This window comes from Belonocnema kinseyi, chromosome 9 (assembly GCF_010883055.1).
Source record: "Belonocnema kinseyi isolate 2016_QV_RU_SX_M_011 chromosome 9, B_treatae_v1, whole genome shotgun sequence".
Lineage (NCBI taxonomy): Eukaryota > Metazoa > Arthropoda > Insecta > Hymenoptera > Cynipidae > Belonocnema > Belonocnema kinseyi.
The window spans coordinates 38,317,739-38,340,101 of NC_046665.1; the positions used below are offsets into that span (position 1 = coordinate 38,317,739).

Genomic DNA, 22,363 nt, shown 5'->3' on the forward strand with positions numbered 1-22,363 from the left:
TCTTCAATGAGTAAAAGAACACAAATTTAAATGGTATGACTGAATTCGTAGTAATTTCCGATTTTTTTCAGATTTTTCTCCTCTTTCTATTAGACGCAGAAGCAGAGATAGTCGCTCAAAATTTAAACAATTGTACAGGTCCATATATTTAAATTTCGCAATTTTGGGCCACATCATCATTTTCGCATAACTTTAAAGAATAGGTGCACCAATTTTGACACATTTATGTCTTTTCAGAAAGAGTTACATCGATTCAAATGGAGCAAATTAAACAATCATTCTAATTTGCATAAACTTAAGCAATTTATTAATCAATTTAGATACTTATATTCCTCAAATGGGTAAGCATAGTTTCTTGTAGGAATTTTCTGTCTAACACTTATTTGCTCAATGAAAAATAACTATTTGTTGTAACGTGATAAAATGACTTATAACAGAAGCTCTGTTATCTTGAAATTATTAACTTTAGAGGAACAGTGTTTATTTCGAAAATGTGTATTTCAGCTGGTATTTTTAAAAGAGTGTTACTTTTTTCCATTCATAAAATAGTTTTTTGGTTATTGATAAAAACATTTGTCACTTATTTTCCACGTTAATTAAATTTGTGCAATAAACATTCATCGGAGCGAAAAAATTCCGAAATAACTATTATTTCTCATGAGCTTACCTAACAAGAGAACAAAATTTCAAATTTTAATTGTTTAATGTAACGTTTATAAAACAATAATTAATTTCGAATATCTCGAGAACGGCACAGTTGCCAGAATTCTGCTACAAAGTTTTGGATTCTGGAGACCATTTTACATAAGAATAAAAAAAGCGAATGGACCTCGTTGACCCGACAGAAATGGGTATTGGCGTCTAGACTATAAGCGGTATGAATTTGAGATGTTCACTACAACTTTCCTGGGTCATGCCACTAGTTGAAGTCAAGGTACAAAATTAGATTTCAAAGTCAGCAGTTATTTTTAATCACACAAATGTTTTTAAAGAATAAAATAAATTCTTTAGCATACCGCAATCTTTTATTCATAATTTCAAAACAAAAATATCCTATATCCTATACACATATACCTCGGTATTTCCCAAATTATCTACTAGGTATTCACAATTATATTTAAGCGCTCTCTCAGGCAAAATTGTTTGATTAGCACAAGAGTGAAAGTCGTAAATAATAAAACTATAAAGAAGATAATACAAATTTAAAAAATGCTTATTAAGAGACTAATACTTAATAAATGGCTCTTATCAAAAACTAGAGTACAGTAACTACCTGTTTTCTTTTTAGAATTACAAACTACTTTTCAAATCACTAAATACAATGGCATATATTTCATCAGACAAGAAACGTCGATATTTAAATAATGCATTAAGGCCGCATCGTTTTCTCATCTTTGTAATATTTTCAATTTGACCAGGCGACTGCTTAATCTTGGTATTCACCAAGTTTTCGCAAGATAGACTTAGTAGCGTGAAGAACATTGGAGAAAAGGCGAGGCTGCTTTTGCCTGAGTCCCCAGTCCGGTTTCGGACTTGGCATTTCTTCTTCCTTTGTTTTTGGATTAACTGCCGGGATTTTGTGTTTCTTTCGAGTTATTGTGTCGTAGAGAGAGTTGAGTAACCAGACGGTACGCGAGTCTTGTAATACTGCCTGTGCTTAAAAACAAATTAATTAGAATTTTGTACATAATTTATGTAGTGATTTTTAGGTGGGTATTAGTGATAAAATTACCTTCGCGTAGTCAGGATCGTCAACTAGCACGTACATTAAAGTAGCAAGATGAAGGAAGAGCTTGGGTTCCTTTTCCACTGTTACATTCAAGAGTCTTGCCATGGTTTCGATGTACTCCTCCTGAAAATTAGATTGGAAAGATTGGATTGACAGGGTGTCTACTCACTTGGCAAACCTAAAAATGCCACGGAATTTTTTTGATCAGGGAAAACTCAAGGAATGTTTTCGAGAGTGCCTAATTTTATTTCATTTTAATTGTGATATTAAATTAAATAACGTTTTTGTTTTGTTCATTCACAAAATTCATGGACTTTAGCAACAAAAATGGATTAATTATATTTTTAATATTATCATTTTCTTTAATAATTATTCCCTAGTAATAATACAAGTATAACCAAGAAATCATTTGTACTTTTATCAAACTATTTTTATAAATTGAAGAATATTTACTACACATTTAGATATTTATAACGACTAAAGAGAAAACTTATTGATAATATACTCGCGAAATTATTTTATAAATGTGCATATCAACTTAAATATTTTCGAATTTTCAATAAATTTAGTTGATTACAATTTAACCATTCACATATGAATAATTAAGGAGGTTATTCAAATATTATATAACTCTTTTAAGGGGTGTAGCGATAAAAATATGCTTCTCGAAACACTTGCCAATTTTTATGATTCAATTTCAACTCCTGACAAATTCTAGGAAAATAATGGTAAAAGTTACAAAAAAAGGAGCCTGCATCTTCTCTTTAAAGTGAGCCCAAGAAACAGTAAAAATGTTCACTGGTTCCCGAATTATCATAAAAAATGTAGAGGCGTGCGAAAGACAAAAATTGCTTGGCCGAGCGGTGCTCAGTCTTCTGTTATTTGTCCATGCACATTCGTCGCTTGACCGAGCGATTTTCGTCCTGCACTACTTCTACATTTTCTATTTCAAGGTTAATTTTTTTACTATTTAGGTGTATTCATTCTCCCGGACGGTACTTTAATTTAAGATTAAAACTACTCAATACTATTAGGATTGAAATTTTGAAAATTGGATACGAATTTTGAATTAACCTCTTCTGATCGGTGTCCACATATGTGGACAGGTATTAAATTTACAATTGTGACGTGCCCTAAGTTTTTTTTTGTGAAACCGCAGGCAGCATTAACTTCTCCAAATAAAATGTTACGAGGATCAATCGCGTTGTTTAATTAAAAAATAACATTTGTCTTTTATAATTGAAATCGGAAGAAAGAAAAATGTGTCACGTATGTTATCAAACAAAGAGTGTTATAAAAAAATATTTATTAATTTTAAAGATGCATTATACAATTTTGGTAGCGTTTGAAAAGGCAAAACATATACTCCAAGACCGATGTCAAAAAAAATCAATCTTAAGCATTTGCAAAATAATTTATGTTTGTCCACATATATGTACGCTAGTTCTTCGTGCAACAACGTCAGTAGAAAATAGGTTGCTGATCCGGTCAATGTTCTTACTGATTATCTATCATAATCTTATTTCTACAATTATAATCCCTATTACACACAGTATTGTCCATTGTAAGTTGAAAATGTTTATTTGTATTATAGTTCTACTACAGTTCATAAAAACTTTAAAAAAGGTTTGTATTATTCTAGACAAACACGTGCGACATGTAATATACTATAGATATACTAGTTTCAAGTAAATAAAATAATTTTAGAATCACATTTTTTTTCTAACTTTTCATTCCAGATAGTACTGATGTCCACATATGTACAAACATATGTACACTAAACGATATATGCCTATAAATTTGATGTTTTTAGGATAAAAGAATAATAGATCCATGACATTTTTATTTTTATTTGTGCGTTCATCGTGTTGGTCAGAAGAGGTGAAAATTGTCTAAATTTTAGGATTTTATACTGAAATCGATGAAATCTGTTTAAGTTTTATTTGAAGAGTTAACACTTGAACAATTTTAGTTCAGACTTCTATTTATATAATTTTATTTAATTTAAAACTTAAAACTTTAAGAGTTGATCAAGTGAAACGAGCACAAAAAAGTAAACGAGTACGGACAATTGAAGGCAATTGCTGTTTTCAAACACTATTTTCTGCAATAAACATCCGAGAAAATTATTAAGCCCTTTTTTTAAAACGCTTGTTGAATAAATTTACGATCCCATATAATCGTTTTCAGCCAAATTGGAGTATATTTTGTTTTAAAGAATTTTTAAGATTATTATTATTTTGCCGGTGCGTAAAGTTACTTACCTTTAAAGTGCACTTGCGCGCCCATTGCAGCGATACGTAAAACAGACGTGTTTCGAAATACTAATGGGTCAATATTATTCTCGTATAGGTGGGTGTTGCAAGAAACAAATTATTTTCCGTTAGAGGTTCGATAGGATTTTTCACACCCTTTACATTGATCATGAGAATTTTTTTAAAAAGAAGAGAAACAAAATAAGGTTAAAAACAAATTTGTCTTTTTTTGTAAAAAAAGTCTATTTCTTCCATATCTTTATCTTAAAAGAAAGTTAAAGTTTTTCCCTTTAAGTTCTTTGATGATAAGAAGTGGGGTTTTAAATGTTTATTTATGAAAATAAGCTTTTAGTGGTTTTTGAGAATATACCATCTGCTTTGGCGATTTAGAATTCTTTTGATTTTAGTGAAAAAAATGTCATACTACAATTTTAGTAGCTTCTTTCTTTGGCGGTCACCTTTCAAAGGAAGCAAATAATTTTCTTTGAAAGTAAAAGTAAAAATAAATTTGATTTTTTCACAGAAGGACACTTAGAAAAGGCTTGGTATGTTTCTTTAAGGACCTTGGTGTTAAAAAGTAAAATTAAATTTGTCATTGATAAAAACAATTTTTTAGATCATCATAGAGCGTGCGGAAGCGTCATTGGCTATAACAGAGCATTTACCATTTCTTTTAGTCAATACATTTAAATTTTACTTTTTGATCTCAAGGGTCTCCAAGGAAAATACTCAAGTTGCTTTTCTAGCCCGAAAAAATAAATATGTCCTGTGAACAAATCAAATTTACTTTTGACCTTTTTAACCTTTCTTACGCTATCTTTTGAGACAAAAAAATGAAAAAAAAACACTTTTTTCGAAAAAAGTTCAATTTGAGTTTGACCTACTTTTTTCAAGGTTAAATATTTATTTTTGTCGAAAAATCCTTTTCATCAATGGAAATGGCATGTAAAACCCTATCGAAACTGTACTGCACTATGTCATTTAGAACTGTGCGACATAAGGTTCGTAAATTTGGAAATTATTTTTTTGGAATAAGTCAAATTATATAATGTTCAGTTGTAAAGGATTGAATCGTAGAATTTGAATGATCAGGTAAGTTTTGAAAATCTGAAAAGGACCAGGAAGTTTTTATTAAAAGGGGTTTAAAAAATTGCAATACCTTCAATATGAATGCCTTCGTAGGAGGATATTTTGCCAGCGTTATCAAAACGCTGGTTGCTCGTGTACACGCATCAAACCATGGTACAGATCTATTTGATTTAACTAACGTCATGTAGATTTTGTCCACCAAACCAACTTTGCAGACTGTGAGGCAACCATTTGGTGATAAGCGTGTTATAACGTCTATGAAAAAGATAAATATTTTAGTGAGAATAGTGTGACGAATGACTTTTTGTAAAGATAATACGTGTATTTCTTTTTCAAAAAAATACAAACTTACCTAAAGAAGAGAGGCACATCGACAGTCGACCAAGGTCATTGGAAAAAAGGAATACATTAATCGCTTCCTGCAATCTATTCGCCAAAGTATGTGCCGGTATCGCTCTTCTTGCAGCTTGTTCAGTCCTTTCTCTCAATTCCGCCATTCTTGCACATTCAGCCTGTCTAACTTTATATCCTCTCCAAGCAGCTTGAATCTTAACTGCAGCATTGTTAATCCTTCTCATTTCTCTTCTTCTCTCCATCATAATCTCTTTCATCCTCAAGACTTCCAGCCACCAATTTTCAATCAAAACTACTGCCTCCTTCCGACGAATTAAAAGTTCCTTCAATCTTCTTCTCGCCAAAACAGTTCTCCAGCACGCTTGCACTTTCAAAGCTGTCTCCTTCAATTTTTCATATTCCTTTCTGACTTCTGTCGCAATTACATTCCCTCGATATCTTCTCTGAAGTTTGACGACAACACTTTTCCTTTCCAGATAATCATTTCTGCACTTTTGCATTATCAAAATCGATCTCCACCAATTTTGAATTTTCACCGCAGCCGTTTTACGGCGAGCGAATTCTTCTCTGCATTCTCGAGCTATAAGTTGCGCTCGCCATTTTCCCTGAATAAAAACTACCCTTTTTCTTAAAATCGTGTACTTCTCCATTTCAATTTTACGAAGTTTATTAGCCCTGAAGCGTCTCTGGAGAAGAAGAGCTGCATATTTTAGACCCAAGAAGTGCTCTCTCGTTTTTCTTCCTTCAATCTTCGCTGTCCAAACTGATTGGATCACCAAGCAAACCATCTTTAATTTCTTATATTTCCTCACTGCCATTATCATCCTCCAGCTCGATTGAAAAACTATCACCGATCGGCGATACTTGAGGAATTGTTGCCTGATTTTATTTCCGAGTCTCACTTCCCTCCATCGACGTTGAATCCCCAACGCTGCTGATTTCTGAGTCAAATAATTCATTCTCGTTTTTCTTCCCAAAAGCTCTGCTCTCCAGAATGACTGTATCTTTAAAACTGCTTCTCTAATCTTCTCGTATGTTCTCAATTCGGTCTTCATTCTCCATTTAGATTGCATAAAAACCACAACTCTTCTGTACTCAACAAACTCCTTCCTCACTTCTCTACCAATTCTCTCTGCTCTCCACCTTCGTTGAATCTTTATTGCAGCATCTCGCAATCTTAAATAATTTTCGCTCGTCTTCAAGGTGAGCTGATTTCTTCTCACACGTCCTTGAAGACAAATCGTTAGATGCCTCAATCTAAGATATTCAGCTCGTGTTTTCATTCCAGAAATTTTATGTCTCCACCAATTCTGTATCTCAATCGCTGCCTTTCTTTTCCTCTCGAAAGCTTTTCTCGCTGCGTGGCATCTCCAGTTTTTCTGAATCTTGATGACTTTCTCCTTCATTTCCAAAAACTCGCTTTTCTTCACCCTCGCAAGTTTCGCAGCTCTCCACCTTGTTTGCAAAAGTAAAACAGCTTCTCGAACTTTCTTATAAAGAGCTTGAGCGTTACGTTTCGCTACAGTTGATCTCCATCTTTCCTGAATAACCTTCGCTGCTTTTTGTCTTTTCAATATATTTGCATATTTCTGTTTTTGTACCACCATCCTAAACCAAGATTGTATCTTCACAGCACTCGATTTCATTTCCAAGTAACTTTGTTGTGTTCTCTGAGATAATTTATTCCCCCTCCATATTCTTTGAACATACACGACTCTTCTTTTTAATTCTAGGTATTTCTCGCGCTCGAGTTTTGCAGTTTTTAGATTCGAGCACCAATTTTCAATCTTCTTTACAGAGTTCTTCTTTCTCAAGAATTCCTCTCGAACTGATCTTGAAATGAGAATATTTTCGTACCATGATTCAATACATAAAACTGCGGACTTCATCTGCCAATATTCCCTCTTTGTTCTTGTCATTCTCCAGTTTTTCTGTATAACCAGAGCCGCATTTTTCTTTTTTAAATACTCCGATTGGCAAGCTTTAGATAACAGCAGAGATCTCCACCAGATTTGGATCTTCAAACAACTGCTTCTCGTTATTCTATACTGCCGAAGAATCACAACCGACCTCCACCATGATTGGACTTTAATAGCAGACTTTTTGCAAACCCGAAGGCGGGAAACTTCTCCTCTAGTTTCTCTGTATCTTCTCCATGTTCTCTGAATAACAATCGCACTATTTCTTGTCTTGAGGTAATCCTTCCTCTCCTCGCCAATTGTCTTCTTCTCAATCCATCTTTTTTCGAAGACCTTGACTGCGTATTTCATTAAGAGGAAATGATTCCGATTTTTTTTCAAAAGCAAGACACGCCTCCACCAATTTTGAAGTACTCGAGCAGCGACAAGAACCTGTTCATAAGATTCTCTTTCCTTCTTCATCAACTTCAAAGCCCTCCACCTTCTCTGAATAATCAAAACCGACTTTTTCAATCTTTCAAACTCCTCTCGTTTTGATCTTCCCAGAAGTGTCGCTCTCCTTCTACCCTGGATTTTGGAAACTACTTCTCTCAATTTCTGATACTGTGCTAGGTCTTTCTCCATCAGCTTCTTGCTTTTCCAAACTCTTTGCACCAGAATCACAAGCTCGCGTTTCTTTCTAAAGGTTTCAACAAAAGGCTTTGTCTCTCGAATTCTTCTCCACCATCTCTGAATCTTCCTACTCGCCTCTTTAGTCTCGAGATATTTACATTTTTGTCTAATTCCCTCTCTGTGGAATTTCCAGTTCACCTGAATAACTCGAGCAGCTTTGTTTCTTAACTCCAGATTCTTTTCGTACTCTACCCTTAGCTGATTCAATTTCTTCTTCGCCAAGTAACACCTCCAGGCTCTTTGAATAACACAAGCTGCATTATTTCTACGTTTCTTCAACAAGTTCTTCACACGGACGTACCAGAGTTTCGAACGCCACCAAGTTTGGATACAAGAGGCTGCCTTTTCGAATCTTGGAGCTTGGAATTTGTAAATAATTTGCCAAAGTAGGGACAGCGTTTTTTCTCTATGTCCGTCACATATACTCTTAGCGTCAATGTCTCCAGTCAGAACGTAACCTGAATTGAGCAAAGCCGTCAGAGCAATATTGACATTATGAACCTTCTGCAACCTCGAAATCGCAGGAACTCTGCAGTGACAAGTTAAATCCCTTTTTCCAGTGATCAACTCCATCGCCCTGCAAAGTCTCACTCCGTCTCTCAAATCTGAGCTCATATCCTGGACCGCATAATCAAACTCGTCCAAGTAAGTTTGCTTGTGCGTCACGACGTATCCATGAGATCTCAGAACTTTCGTAATATCTCCGATTCCACTTAGAACTTCTCTCGAGAATGTCAGAAGAATCGATCGACTGTCTTTGTGCGGGGCCTTTTTGTAGAAAAGGCATGGATCATGGCCAATTAGTTTGTTTGTCTTCGCGTAGTCGAGAAAGTAAACGACGAGGAGGAACTTTTTTAGCATGAACTTGTTCATGGTCGCAGTAAAGGTCGGCAGCTTCATGCCAACAACTGTAGGATGTGAGTGTTGTTTCAAGATAAACGGATCGGAGAAGAATCTCGAGAGGAGGAATCTGGTTAATCCTATCAAGTCATTGTTTGATTGCAGGGGAATCGTTTCTCCAAAGACGGCTTCCAAACCAATCCTTAACCAGAGGGGATTGTAGCTGAGAAAGAGTTCAAGGATTTCCTTCTGCAGGCCGATGTCTCGGTGAAGATCTCGGTCTTGCCTGATGACGAGGATTCCCTTTTCTACGCAGACAGTCGCTCTCGAGAGGGCATTTGCCACTTCCGAATTCCGGAACATCAGGCAGGCTGCTTTCCTTAAAGTATTTAATCTCGTATTTGTATGATAACGAGCCGAAATTGATTCTTTAGATTCCGCGAGAACTACATCTTCCTTCAATCGGCAAGATTGCCAGACCTTTCCAATATCCACACAGGCGGTGTCCACGTCAGTGTTTAAATGTTCTGGTGGAGTCATCAAGGCATTGAGCCATTTTTTGAATTCAACTTCCTGAAGGAAGACCCAATGGTCATCGTAGTACAAGGTACTAGAAAGGAAAGGATCCTCGGTGGTTGTTGCAGCAAAGGGATCTGGATTGCAAAACTTCATGACAAAATCATTAGGGTCATGAAGCTTCACGCTCGTTTCCTTCTTAGTTTTCAAAGATTGGCTTGCTTTATTCCTAGTTATTCCTGCAAGGGAAAGGTTTGCGATTCTCACTCCTGGAATCGAAACGCTAGTGTTTCTGATAGACTTGCTGAGCTGTTGTTTCCTTTTTACAGGTTCATGGTTTTTTATTATTCTTCCGTTCTTCGTTGGAGAGATTTTTTTGATTTTTTCTGCAGGTTTGAAATATTTAGGTGGAGATAATTTATGTTTGCGAGCTTTCGGAGGAGAAATTTCTAAAAGAAGGCTTTTTGAATCATTTAATTCGAAGGTTTTCCCACCATTTGGTAGTTCTTTCCTCTCCTCTTTAAATTGGGGTGTTTTTTCTGCAATTACTCGTCTTACGGGGAAAATATTCTGTGGCTTGACCCACATGTCAGCTTCGAGAACTTCTTTGGCAGTACTTGAATCCAAATCTCTATAAGATGTGTTGAATCTTCTGGGAGTTTCTAGATTCGAGCAATCCACAGAAAGAAGAGATGAGGAAGCGAATTCTATTTTACGTTGTGGGGCTGGAGTTATTGGCGTTAGGAGTTCGAAATTCTGAGCAAGGCGAGTCGGTTTCAGGAAAGTTAGGTGTTTTCTTCGTGGGGGAGAGAATGGAATACAAACCTTTTTTTCAGGTACTATTTCCTGTTCGAGTTTATTGTCGCTGATCTCAAAGGTGGAGTTCGAATCCCCTGTTAAAGCCACTGAATCTATCATTCCGCTGCCGTCGGATTTATTTCCAGTTGAACATTCTCGCGGAGAGAATTCGCACGATTTATGTGGAGTCACGGGATTTGTAGGAGTAAAATTAATGTTATCCATTAATAAAGAAAAATCCGAGAGCTCTTTTGGTTTAAGTGGTTTACGAGGTGATAGGGAATCATCGAACTCATCTCTCTCTTCCTCGTTTTCATCAATCTTGATCAAATTCTGTCGATATTTCGGTGTCGTAACGTAAGTTTCTCTTCGTAGAGTTTTTGTTTCAATTCGTTCTTGCATTATAAGAAAACTGTCTTCTTGGGCAGAGAAATTGTAGTCTAGCACTTGAGTCTCTGACATTGCTTGTCTCGATTCAGATTTAAATTGCACGGGAGTTAGCCTAAAAGTGCCGGAGTGAATTGTGGAAGTAACCGAAGAGGTGATGAAAGTTTCTTTTCTCTGCTTTTTAGTTGTTGCGGATTCGGTAAAACGATCGCGCTCGGTGTTTCTGGATCTATTTTCTTTGTCGGGTTCATCGAGAAAGCAATCAACTCTTGATCTTTTACTTCTGGGCTGCATATTCTGTTTAACGGGGCCAGATTCTTTTTTAAGGGGGAGAGCATTCCTGGAGGGATACGATGATTGGGTAGTATTGGATGTAGAAATGAGAGGTTTTCTGACCTTTGGTCGAGATTTGAGATGATTTTTTCGAGGATCTGAAGCCTGCATCACCAGAGGGATGTCGTATTTAACACGACGACTGTCGGTTAATTGAAGAACATCGCGCCAGGAACCGGGTTCTCTGGGAGACCAAATTATTTCTAAAGTGATACTGGCGTTGGCTTCGATGGTTGCACTTGTGAAACTTATGTCGACATTTCGTTCTTGGGGTGGCCTCTTTGTTATGGTTACCTTAAAGCGGCAAAATAAATTAACTTTCAAGTGATCAAATGAATCTCGTCGAAGGAGAAACAATTCGGATAACATTTAGAGGTCGCTCATCCTAGTCTGTTTTTACAGAAAAATCAATTTGTCTCGAAAACGTCAAATCACCATGCAAAATTACACAGAATATAAATGAATTTTTTTTCATTACTTTTTCTCAGCGAAAAAATGAATTAAGTATGCCTCCTAGTGGCTGAAATCTGTAAATTGAAGTCTACTAAGAAAGAACTTTTAATGAGAAATTTTGAAATGAAGAAATTTTAATGTACACTGGATACTTTTTTCAATAATAAATCTTTACCTTCAAAACTGAACGTCAAAAACGGATTTCAGGTCAACAGTGGAATTTTTATTGTTTACTAGTAAAAATAAGCGATGAGTGGTTTTTGAGGTATCATCTGTTTTTGTAATTTTTACTCTTTCAATAACAATAGAAAAAATATTCTCTACTAAAAGTGTGATAGGTTTTTTCACGCCTTTTTCATTAGCCGCAACAATTTTTCTAAAAAAAAAAAAACATTTGAACTTCAAAAATACAACTTAAAAAATTTATATTTTTATTGACGAAAATAAGTTTAAAATACTTCGGTATAACCAATGCCGCTTGCGCTCGTGCACCCATGTTCTAAGCGATTATTTTTAGCACTAAAAAATTTAATTTTACTCTTTATTATAAAGGTTCCTCAAGGAAAAAAACACGAGCTTTCTTTCATTGTTGAAGGTCCGATATTTTTTTTGTTTTCAAAAAATCCTTATGAACAATGGAGAAAGCGTAAAAAAACCCTGTCAAAACTAAAATGTAAACCACTCATTGCTTATTTCTATAAAAAACAATAAAAATCCCACTTTTTAACCTCAAAGCTCATAAAGGGAAAAACTTAAGCTTTATTTTGAGATTTGAAAAAATGGGCCCTTTTCCCCCAAAAAAAAAAATTTTTTTAACTTTAATTCTTGAAGGTCAAATGTGTTTTTTTTTTAAGAAATACTTATGATCAATGGAAAGGCTATGTGAAAACCTATCAAAACTGTATTCCAGGAAGTTTTTTTATTGGCATTAAGAGTTCACAGTCATCCAAGTAGGCGATATCTACGAAAAATCCAAGAATTTTACCTATGAATTTAAAACCAAATAGTATAATTTCAACTAAAAAAGATCAATTTTTAATGAAAAATGTAATATTTAAATTTTCAGTTGAAAAAATTAATTTTTAACCAAAGTGATGAATTTATTACTAAATCGATGAATTTTCAAGTAGAAGATTTAAAGCTTTAACCAAAAAGACGAATTTTTAGCTAAAAAAATTTCAACCTAAAATTGAATAGTTAATATAGTTGAAAAGATTAATGTTCAATCAAGGAGGTAAATTTTCAACTAAAATGATGGAATATTCAAATAGGATAGTTAAATTTTAAGTTAAAAGAATAACAATTTTCTACAAAAATAAAACGAAATTTTAACAAAATAGTTCAAATTTTAGTAAAAAGAAGTTTATGATCGAAAGAATCTAAATTTGAACCAAGTAGTTAAATTTTCAACTAAAAACGATTTTTCCGTCAAAACAGACCAAAATTTTAACCAAATTATTGAATTTTCGACGAAAAAGATACTTTTTTTTACCAAAAAGGAAAAATCGTCAACAAAATACATCAATTCTCAACTAATAAGGGTAAATTTTCAGAGAGAAATACAATAGTTAAATTTTTGTTTCATTAAAGAAAATGAATTTTCAAAAAAATAGTTAAATCCACTAATAATAACTAAATAGTTAAAGCTACTTCTATTAATCATGCAAGATTTTTTTGTCCAGGTTTTTCCAGATATATACGAATTTCCTGATAATTCCAGGCTTTTCAGTTGAGTAGACACCCTGTCACTGCAATATAGAGTATCTATTTCACATTTTTATACATTTTGAAGTGTATAATTTTTATATTTTATGAGATAAAAAGTTGAAAATCACGTGTAGTTTTCAAAAATGATTCTAGAATGCAGTTTAACTAACAAAAATCGCGTAGAATGTATACAAAAATTGTAATTGGATCGCAAAGTTTCCGTGGCGCTAGTGTTATGTACAGCATTTTTTTTTTTTGGTAAATTCACTCTGCTAAAAAGTTTATTTACGATTTTTCTTTAGAGACAATTCAAGATTAATCTTTAAGACAGAGTCTAAATTCATATCTCGGTTCTAATTCTTAAAATTAGCAAAGTTATTTCTTTATATAAATGAGAAAATTCGTTCGTACAAATGAAATGCCGCTGGCTTCCTATAAAATCAGTTAAAATGAATAAAATACATTATACATATCTCAATTTCAATCATATGGCTGCACTCGTAAGTATTGACTAAGAAATTTCGACACTTGAAAGTACTTTAATATTTATATTGATGAGAACAAATGGTCGTAGGTGTAACGGTACACAAGGATGAATATAATTGTGGACATCCATAGAAGCAATATATGAAAGGTCATATGTGTCGCTATTTATTTATTTGACATCATTTATTTTACGAAAATATTAAAGTTCTGGCGAATTGTAGATGTATAAGCATAATTAATAAAAAACTTATGTTAATGGACCGCATCTTTTATGTTTTATATACACAGGAGGATCTATTCTTAGGATCTATTCTTTTGATATCTAGTGTTTTTTATTAGTTGACATTACAGCACCAACGGAGCTCAAAAAAGGGGAGACAGGATGATTTTATCACTAAAAAAGAGAAGATTGATTTTTAGATCCACAAAAGATGAACCTAACTTTTTATAAGAAATGTGATATTTTCAAATAAGGTTTAATGCTTTTTTAATGGTTTCTACATTTCAAGAATTTCTTTCTGAAAATTTAAAATTCCGTGCTTCCTCATAAAGGATTTTTAAATATTTATTTATCATGAAAAAGATGATTTTGGGTTGTAAAATGAGTCAGAAGGGAAAGAATAGAGGATTTTTATTGCAAAGGGAGTCTGAAGAGATAAAAAACAGCATTTTATATTGTAAAAGGAGCCTGAGGCGATATGGAAAAGGCGATTTCGCCTGCGCTTCTTATTTATTTATAATTGCTTATTATTGTAATTTATGGTGCATAAGCCATATAACATTCAAGGTTTTTATATAGTTCAATAGATTCAATTCATTAAAACGAACAAATTTGATAGTTAAAATATTAGTGTGTGTACTTGAGAAATGCAAAATTTTTCTTTCAAAAACAATGATTAAATATTTGGCAATTGTGTTTCTAAGTACATTAATTGATTCATCTTTTCAAAATTAAGAAATTGTTTACTTATTACATTGTTATATTCCGAATATTGAAATACAACTCAAAAAATTCCAAAATTCTTGATGGCGACATATTTTGTATGGAGGTAGCTATAAACATTCGATCGAATTCTACTAACTAAATAGCAACCCGTGTTAAAAAAATTGGTTTAAAGGGCCTGGCATTACTGCCAATACTGTGATAAAAATTCTTTAAAATTTGAAGCTTTTCATATTAATTTTTGTTATTTTTATAATACCGATAGAATCAACATCAACTATTTTTTCAAGGATGTATTTAATTAAAATCTACGTATATTTTTTTCCTCCAAATATAATGAAAATTGCAAATAAATTCAAAGCTAAAACAATTTTGAAGAAAAAGGTAAAATAGAAAAAAGTATCTTATTCTTATCTAATCCGACTCTAAACTTAACACTGGGCATTTTTTAGGATTACAGTTTCTATATAAAAGATAAGAGTATTGTAGAAATACACATGCTCATTCAGACCAAGATACCAAGATCTGTCAAAATATATCAACAAATGAGGTTCGAAAATTTGCATTGTTACAGTTACCATTTTTATGTTCTAAATCGACCTCATAATTAACAATACTTTTCATTCAAAGATACCATCATTAATATTTCATCCTTACAAAAAAAAAATAATAATATGAATCTAAATTTGAAATTACACTCTTCAACGCTTCAAAATTCAAATGAAAAATAGTTTAAGTCTGAGCGCCTAAAATATTTTACATTAAAAAAATATTTAATTTACATAGATTCAGCGAAAAAATATTTTTGCTTTAAAGTTTTATGTAAATTTTAAACATTTTGACTTAAAATCGGTCCAATAAACATTTATACCTTTTTTATATGTATTTTAACTGTTTTAACTTTATAATGGATAAAAACTCCTGTCCCCGGTTTGCACATTTTCAACATGTTTTATTATTTGAGGAGAATTTATTTTCAATTAAAAACAGTTTTTCGGCACTTGAAACTTGTTGAACTTATATAGTTATATTTGTTTTACGATATATGATAAACATGTATTCTGCACTTCAGTTTATTTTTTAAATATTAGGTTCTACAAAAAAAATATAACTTTTTTGAAATACTTTATCGATAAAAATCGAGATAAAAGTGGACTATTTTTAATCTTCAATTTTATACAAGGCGGAAATAAAATTGAGAACCTGACACTTAGTACCAATACAATTTTCTCGAAAATGTGCAAATTCCTTTGTATGAAATTTGGCATCATCCTTATAATATGCTCGTCTTTTTTCATTCTCATCTCAATGAGAAGGTATTGTGTTTATATGAAAAATGACTCTCGCGGATTCCATCAAATGTCGATGCTTTGAGGCCCCTTGAGTCAGAAAAAAATAGTTTATACGTCGGTATCTGCCTATCTGTCATCTGTATATCGGATAACCTTCGAAAGAGGGCTCGGATTGGACTGTACGTTGGCACACTTTTTAAGGCCATAAAAAGAAAGGACGAGCTCGTTAGCCAGCTGTTTTTGATGAAATTCTAAAAAGTTAGCGCATTTTGAAGAAGGTTGAGACCATTTTTTGTCAAGACTTAAAAACTCTATTTACCGCTATTCATAGTACTTCAAAGGTCAAACAATTAATCTTTACGACTTTTTTAGATACATAGAAATTGTCAAAGTTAAAGCAATTTGAAAAAAATAAACGACAATAAACATTTTAAACCAAGCAGCGCACGATAAGAAAAAAAAGCCAAAAGAAGAAAAACGTTTTAGAATTTTCTTGAAAGATCGAAAATCCAAATTTTGACCCCACAAAATAAAATAAGAAATAAAAAATCCCATTCGGCAGTCAAATTGTAAAAGATACGAAAGTATATGAGTTGACAGAAATTGTACACCCAAAAAAGATCTAAAAAATAAGTTATAAATAAGACATAAGTTGTTCATGCAGAAAAGAGCTACACATTTCTTAATACTCATTTTTTGATGAGACGCTTAGTTTTTGTTTTAATTGTGAAAATGATATCACAGATAAACAAATTAAATTTTTGGACAAAAAGACAAAAGCTACAATAAGATTTTTTTATAACAAAAAGGTTTTTAAATTAGATCTGAAATGTTGCTTTTAACCTTTTTTTCTTACGAGACAGGCGATCAGAATGTGTTCGTTAAAGCCGAAGGAGCTTTAACAAAAGAGAATTCACAATCGACAAATTTCAGTTGTCCTTCAATTTTAAAAGTCCTTTGCAAAAATGAGAGGGTTCGGATGTTTAATGACCGAGCGTGCAGCGTGAGATCCAACAGGGGTACGCCCGTTGCAAATTCAGCCCATTATAAAAAAATCCATAATTTTTTTAAAACATTTTAAAGCAAATAAATTATTCCTAGATAAAATATCGAGTATCAAATTCTTCCATTGGAAAATAATGATTGCTGGCAGTGAGCCATCCTCTGCCAGAATAACTTAAGCCGACTTCAGTGATTTTTTGGAGCGCCTTTTAGGTTTCTTCAACCGATTTGATCAGTGATTAAAATCAATGAAGTACTAAAAAATCTAAAATTTGATTGAAAGTAAAATGTTGTGCCAGCATCAAATAAAAGTTTTAAATCCCATAATACAAAATAATTAACATTTAAAAAAATTTGTAAAAACATAAATGTTTTTAAAATTACCAATGTGTCCAAAATGCGAACTTTTCTATATTATTTTTAACACTATTATATTAAATGTATATTGTATTTATTCCTGTTATCGTGCTGATATTCTTTATGCAGATACTTAAAAATAATGTACAAACTTTATTTATCATAATTACTTTAATATTTGTTTTTATTTTGCATTATATTTTATTTTCAGATATCTTGAAAAATGTATCATTTCAATAAATTTATATTGTTACAATTCATAATATCCATTGGTATTGAAAAATACGTATTTACGTTTCTCGGTTTTATTTTTTATGACTAAAAACATAAATATTGGCTGTAGAAGTCTGACTAATGAACTTGACCGGGTTTTTAGGACCAGAAACCATTGTGTGACCACAAGACAGACATTTTTGTAAAGACTATTTTTCTGGCTCGGGGGGTCGCAAAATGTTGAGAATTGATGAAAACTTGATGGGTCCCAAATGACACGAATCTAAGACATGCCATCATAAGGTATTTTTTTGTTCCATTATAAAATAATTGTATCTTCTACAAAACTGAGTTTTCTTCAGTAAGCACTTTTTTACACTTATTCCACCAATTTCAATAAAAAAAACTACAATTTATATACGCATTATTTTGTAAATATTTCTGAAATTAAAAAATTATATTTCAAACAAATGTTCCCTTTTATGCAGCTAGAGTTTCAACATATACAAGAAAATCTACCCGCTGTGCGGGCACGACTATTGGTACTTGCGCTTCGTCCTCGATAATGTATTTACATCGCGTTATGCACTCGATCTTTGTATTTCTTCAACATTTGTGCAGACTTTTTAAAATTAAAGTTCAAAGCATCAACAACTGTAATTTAGTGATTGTGAATTCTCATTGGTTGAAGATCCTTCGGCTTTAACGAACACATTCTCGTCACCTGCCTCGTGCTTCGCACTCGATTTTATTCTAAATGTAACAGGGTGGCCTCTATTTCTTAAATTTTCGCCTCCCGACTTTCTCCCTGTAAATATTTCTGATTTCTCACGGTTTATAAAAAAAACTCTATTTGCGAATCCCACAGTTTTTTCAGATATATTATCAATTGCGTAAGTCAATAAATATCAGCAAACCTTTATGCAAGAAATTGGTTGGCTTTAAATCATATAATACGAAAGATAAGGAAATTTGTGTGCCTAATAAAGGAAAATAGATAGTTCATGTCTCTGAATTTCTATTTACTAACATGAAAATATGCAAATTTATAAATCCAATACTAAACAAATTTTTTAATATAATGTTTCAAATATTTTAGAAACAATAATGAACAATTAACGATTTCGAATTGCAAGTGTCTGAAATTAAAACAATACATACGAACGATTTTCGACAATTTCATTAGAAAAAAGAAGTTGAACTGTGTAATTTCTGAGTTGAAGCGATAAAAATTAAGCAATTTTAATTTTATTTGAAGAATCACGAAACTAGCAAGATTTTACATTAAAATTTTGAAAATATAACAATGTTAAAACGTTAAAAATTGAATATTTTAAGACTCGAATTTTGGAAATTGGTTCGTTAAAAAATTCATTAAATTGTCATTACATAATGAAATTATAAGTGAACATTAAAGCTGATCCGAAATTTTTTTTAAAATGAACAAATTAATTTAATTATTCTAAAAAATTGTCAAAATAAGTAGTAATTTTATACGGGAAGCGTTAAAAATGAAAAAAACTTTACTCCGCAACGTTCAAACTTAAACGAATGCGAACTTCATATAGAACTGAAAAAAATTTAGTCACAAAAAATTGTGATATTAAATTTTTTAAACCCACACTCTTTAAAATTGCAATTATTTCAAGTATATTTAAATTACTGAAAATTACTGAAATGATCCGTTTACTGATGAATCGATTTCAGATAGTTTAATTTTCATCTTTTTTTATTTTAAACTCAATTTTTAACTTTTAAATTTTAAACCTTCCTTTAAAGTTATTAATGATTATAGAAATTTCCGAATACTATATTTTTCAATTTGAAATTATTTATTTGTTTAAATGTTCAACTAAAAATCAGACAATTTAAAAATGTTACATTGAAAATAAAGCATTAGGATAAAGAATACAAAACTATATTGCTATGGTGTAATTTCATTTTTTGAAATTGTACGATTTTAAGCTTTTCAGTACGAAATTGCTTTATATTTACATCTAACATTATTAAATTCAGAACTGATTATAAAGGCTTTTAGTATGAAATTTTGAAATATTTAATAGCGAAATGGTTCTTAAGTTTTGAATATTTGTATTCGAAACTACAATATTGTGAAATTGAAAATTCGAAACCTCCAATTATTAATCTAAAAATTAATTTAAGAAAAAACTTTAGCTTCAAGGCCTCAAAGATTAAATTATTTTAGAATTGCACATTAAAAATGCAGAATTTTAAATACTGCGAAAAATATTGTGAACCTTTGAAGTTTCGAAAATTATATAATTTCTAGTTGGAAACTTTCTAGAATGACAAAATGCGCGAATTATGAACTTTTGTACATTATATTCAACATTTATATATCAAATGTGTTTTATTCTCTTTTTTTTCATCTCCCATGTCGTTTTTCCAAAAAAATTTATTTTTATTTTTAAACTTATTTTTTTACAAATAAGAGAAAATCTGCTCGTCCTATGTAAAAATTATTACTAACAAAATTGTCGACCTTTTTTGGCTGAACAACTTTTTGCCTATCAATTTTTTTCATACCTTGTGTCGTTTTTCAAAAAATGAAAATTTTTTTAATGCCATTTTTTTACTAAACAAAAACTAGGGGTCCTATCAAAAAATAATTTGCAAATATTGTTTCGGTGTATATTTTTGTGAGTTTATCTTTTTTTCGCATTTTGCATAGTTTGACGGCAAAATGGAATTTTTTATTGTTTTTTTGACGATCAAAATTTGAATGTTCAATTTTTCACGAAAAATTCAAAGGTTTTAGAATAATCTTGTAAGAATTTAGAAAATAAAAGTTTTTCTTCTCAGTATTTTTGTCATATCGTGCGCTTTTTGGCTTAAAATGTTCATTTTCATTTGTTTTTTTGTTTCGTTCTAAAACCTTCTCTGATGAGAATGTAAAAAAAGCGTTTTAAAGAAAAAATATTTATATTATTAATTTTTGTCATACTTAGACCTAAAAATAGGCGGGAATCTATATCTGAGGAAGGACCTTTTTGGAAATAATAAAGGCGATTACGACAGTCCGTTGTCAAAATTAAAGTACCAACATTAAAAATAATATCTCGAAAATGGCAGATCGTTTCGCCCCGCAATAAATTCACTGTACAAAATCTGGTTGAAAATTACAAAGGCAAACATAGTAAAAATGACAGAATTACATCAATTAACTTCGTGACAATTTAACCAAAAAAGTGTAAAGATAACTTTAACGTGGTAAATTTTAATTAATTCCTACTTTTGCCCCCGTTTTTTGCAAATTTACAACGTTCCACATGGTAAAATTATACTGATAACGGTTAAAATGCAGTTAATTTTTCCACGGCGACCATTAGTATCTTTCTGTCCCATGATTGCCGCGTGGTAATATCCCACTTCTAAGTAAAATTGTTGTAAATCTAATAAAATTCATTGGGGAACAGTTACAAGTTTACAACAACTTCGAAGAACGTAATTTTCAACGGGATTTTTAGTGTTCTCTATTGTTTCCCTACATTTTTTCGTCATATTTTCATTAATGTAGAAAAACTTGGGGAAAATAAGTGCTCGGTCGGCAATTTGTGATGATTTATGTGTAACAAAGTTCAGAAGTTGAAGAATAAAAAAAAATGTTCTTATTATAATTAACGAATTTCTCTAATAACTTCAACGATTTCACTCAAATAATTTAATACAGAAAACAAATACTATTGAGCATAGAAAAATAATAAAAGAATAACATACAAATATCGATTTAGTATAAGTGATTAAAATTCTTCAAATCGTGAGGTACTTACCTTTAGAATGCGGTTGTTAGTATTTTTTACGTGTAAAAAACTTTCTGTTTCGGTATTTACAGGAGTTTCCATACTAATTCGAGTTTGTGGTTGAAATGGAGCAAGAACCAAATCAAAATCTTTGGTTGGTTTAACATGCTCAACAGAAGGCTCGGAAGCCTTTTTCTCTTTGGGAGTAACATTAATCTGTTGAAAAATACGGAAATAAATAACACGTCCATAACCAAAAAATCGATATAGAGTAATACATATCCTACTAGGGTTATTAGGGAAAAAATACAACGTCATAAGGAAATAATTGGAATATAACTTAATCCTATGCTGGTAATTGGTAGAAATAAATTTCAAGTGAATGTAAACACTGATTATAAAATTATACTAACAAGAAGTCGGTGTCGTGTTTATCTTACCTGGAAAAACATGATTGATACAAGGGGTTACTTTTATCAATAACTGGTAAACATTTCACGCGAAACAACAAAAAGTGCTAAAAAGAGAATTAAGGACCCGATCGCGATGTAAAAACTTGTTTAATAGTGTCAAAAGACATTGCAAATCATTTTTTCGACGACCGACGAGATTTCTCAACTTCCCTTGACTTTCCTCCAAATAACGGTTTTGACAGCCGTTTGAATTCATAACTTAAGATGGCGTCCTCAAAGAGGGCGCGTTTCCAATTTTCTTTTTTCTCCTCGGCCCGAGGTGGCAGCACAACTCCTAGGCGGGAAATTTGAGCTTTGTATAGATAGAATTGAGTATTCTAACTTTCTAACATTACGCCATACCAGTGATCCCAGATCTGAAACGAGATGCGGTCCAATACTATGACAGGGCCCATACTCGGTCAGTGATGGGACTGAAAACGTTTTGACTGTCATTTACCCGTCATTTACCGGTCATGTGTTGTAAATGGGTAAAACTCAAAATATGAAGAAACAGCTAATTAAAAATAATTAAATACACTTATAATCATTTTTGCACACAGTCCGAATTAAAATTCATAAATCATTGTAAGATCAGAAAAAAGAGACTGTAGATAATAATTCAACGTGATGACACACATGTTCGATGTGCAACATAACCAACAAATCTCAAGCCTTACGTGGCGGGATTTTGAGAACATGAATGGCTAAGTTATAAAGTGTTTAACGTGTAAATTAACAATTTTCAGAACAAAAGTTTTGTATTGTAAGTATACAATGAAAAAAGAGCAAATCATATTTCTTT

General features: G+C 32.0%; 1 protein-coding gene across 1 annotated transcript; it reads right to left on the bottom strand.

The window, feature by feature from the left end:
• Positions 1–1,006: 1,006 nt before the first annotated feature.
• On the bottom strand, positions 1,007–21,736 carry LOC117179369 (protein abnormal spindle-like). Its single transcript, XM_033371085.1, has 6 exons — positions 21,547–21,736; positions 21,137–21,322; positions 5,426–11,186; positions 5,144–5,328; positions 1,733–1,852; positions 1,007–1,651 (listed from the first exon to the last, which is right to left on the bottom strand). The coding sequence occupies exons 1-6, from the start codon at positions 21,556–21,558 to the stop codon at positions 1,427–1,429; spliced, it is 6,489 nt and encodes a 2,162-aa protein (XP_033226976.1). The 5' UTR covers positions 21,559–21,736; the 3' UTR covers positions 1,007–1,426.
• Between the last annotated feature and the right edge of the window lie 627 nt (positions 21,737–22,363).

Coding starts and splice junctions, on each gene's coding strand:
- LOC117179369 (XM_033371085.1), bottom strand. Junction 1,853..5,143: donor CGAAGGCATTCATATTGAAG/GTATTGCAATTT, acceptor TCTAATTTTCAG/GAGGAGTACATCGAAACCAT. Junction 1,652..1,732: donor ACGATCCTGACTACGCGAAG/GTAATTTTATCA, acceptor TTTTAAGCACAG/GCAGTATTACAAGACTCGCG.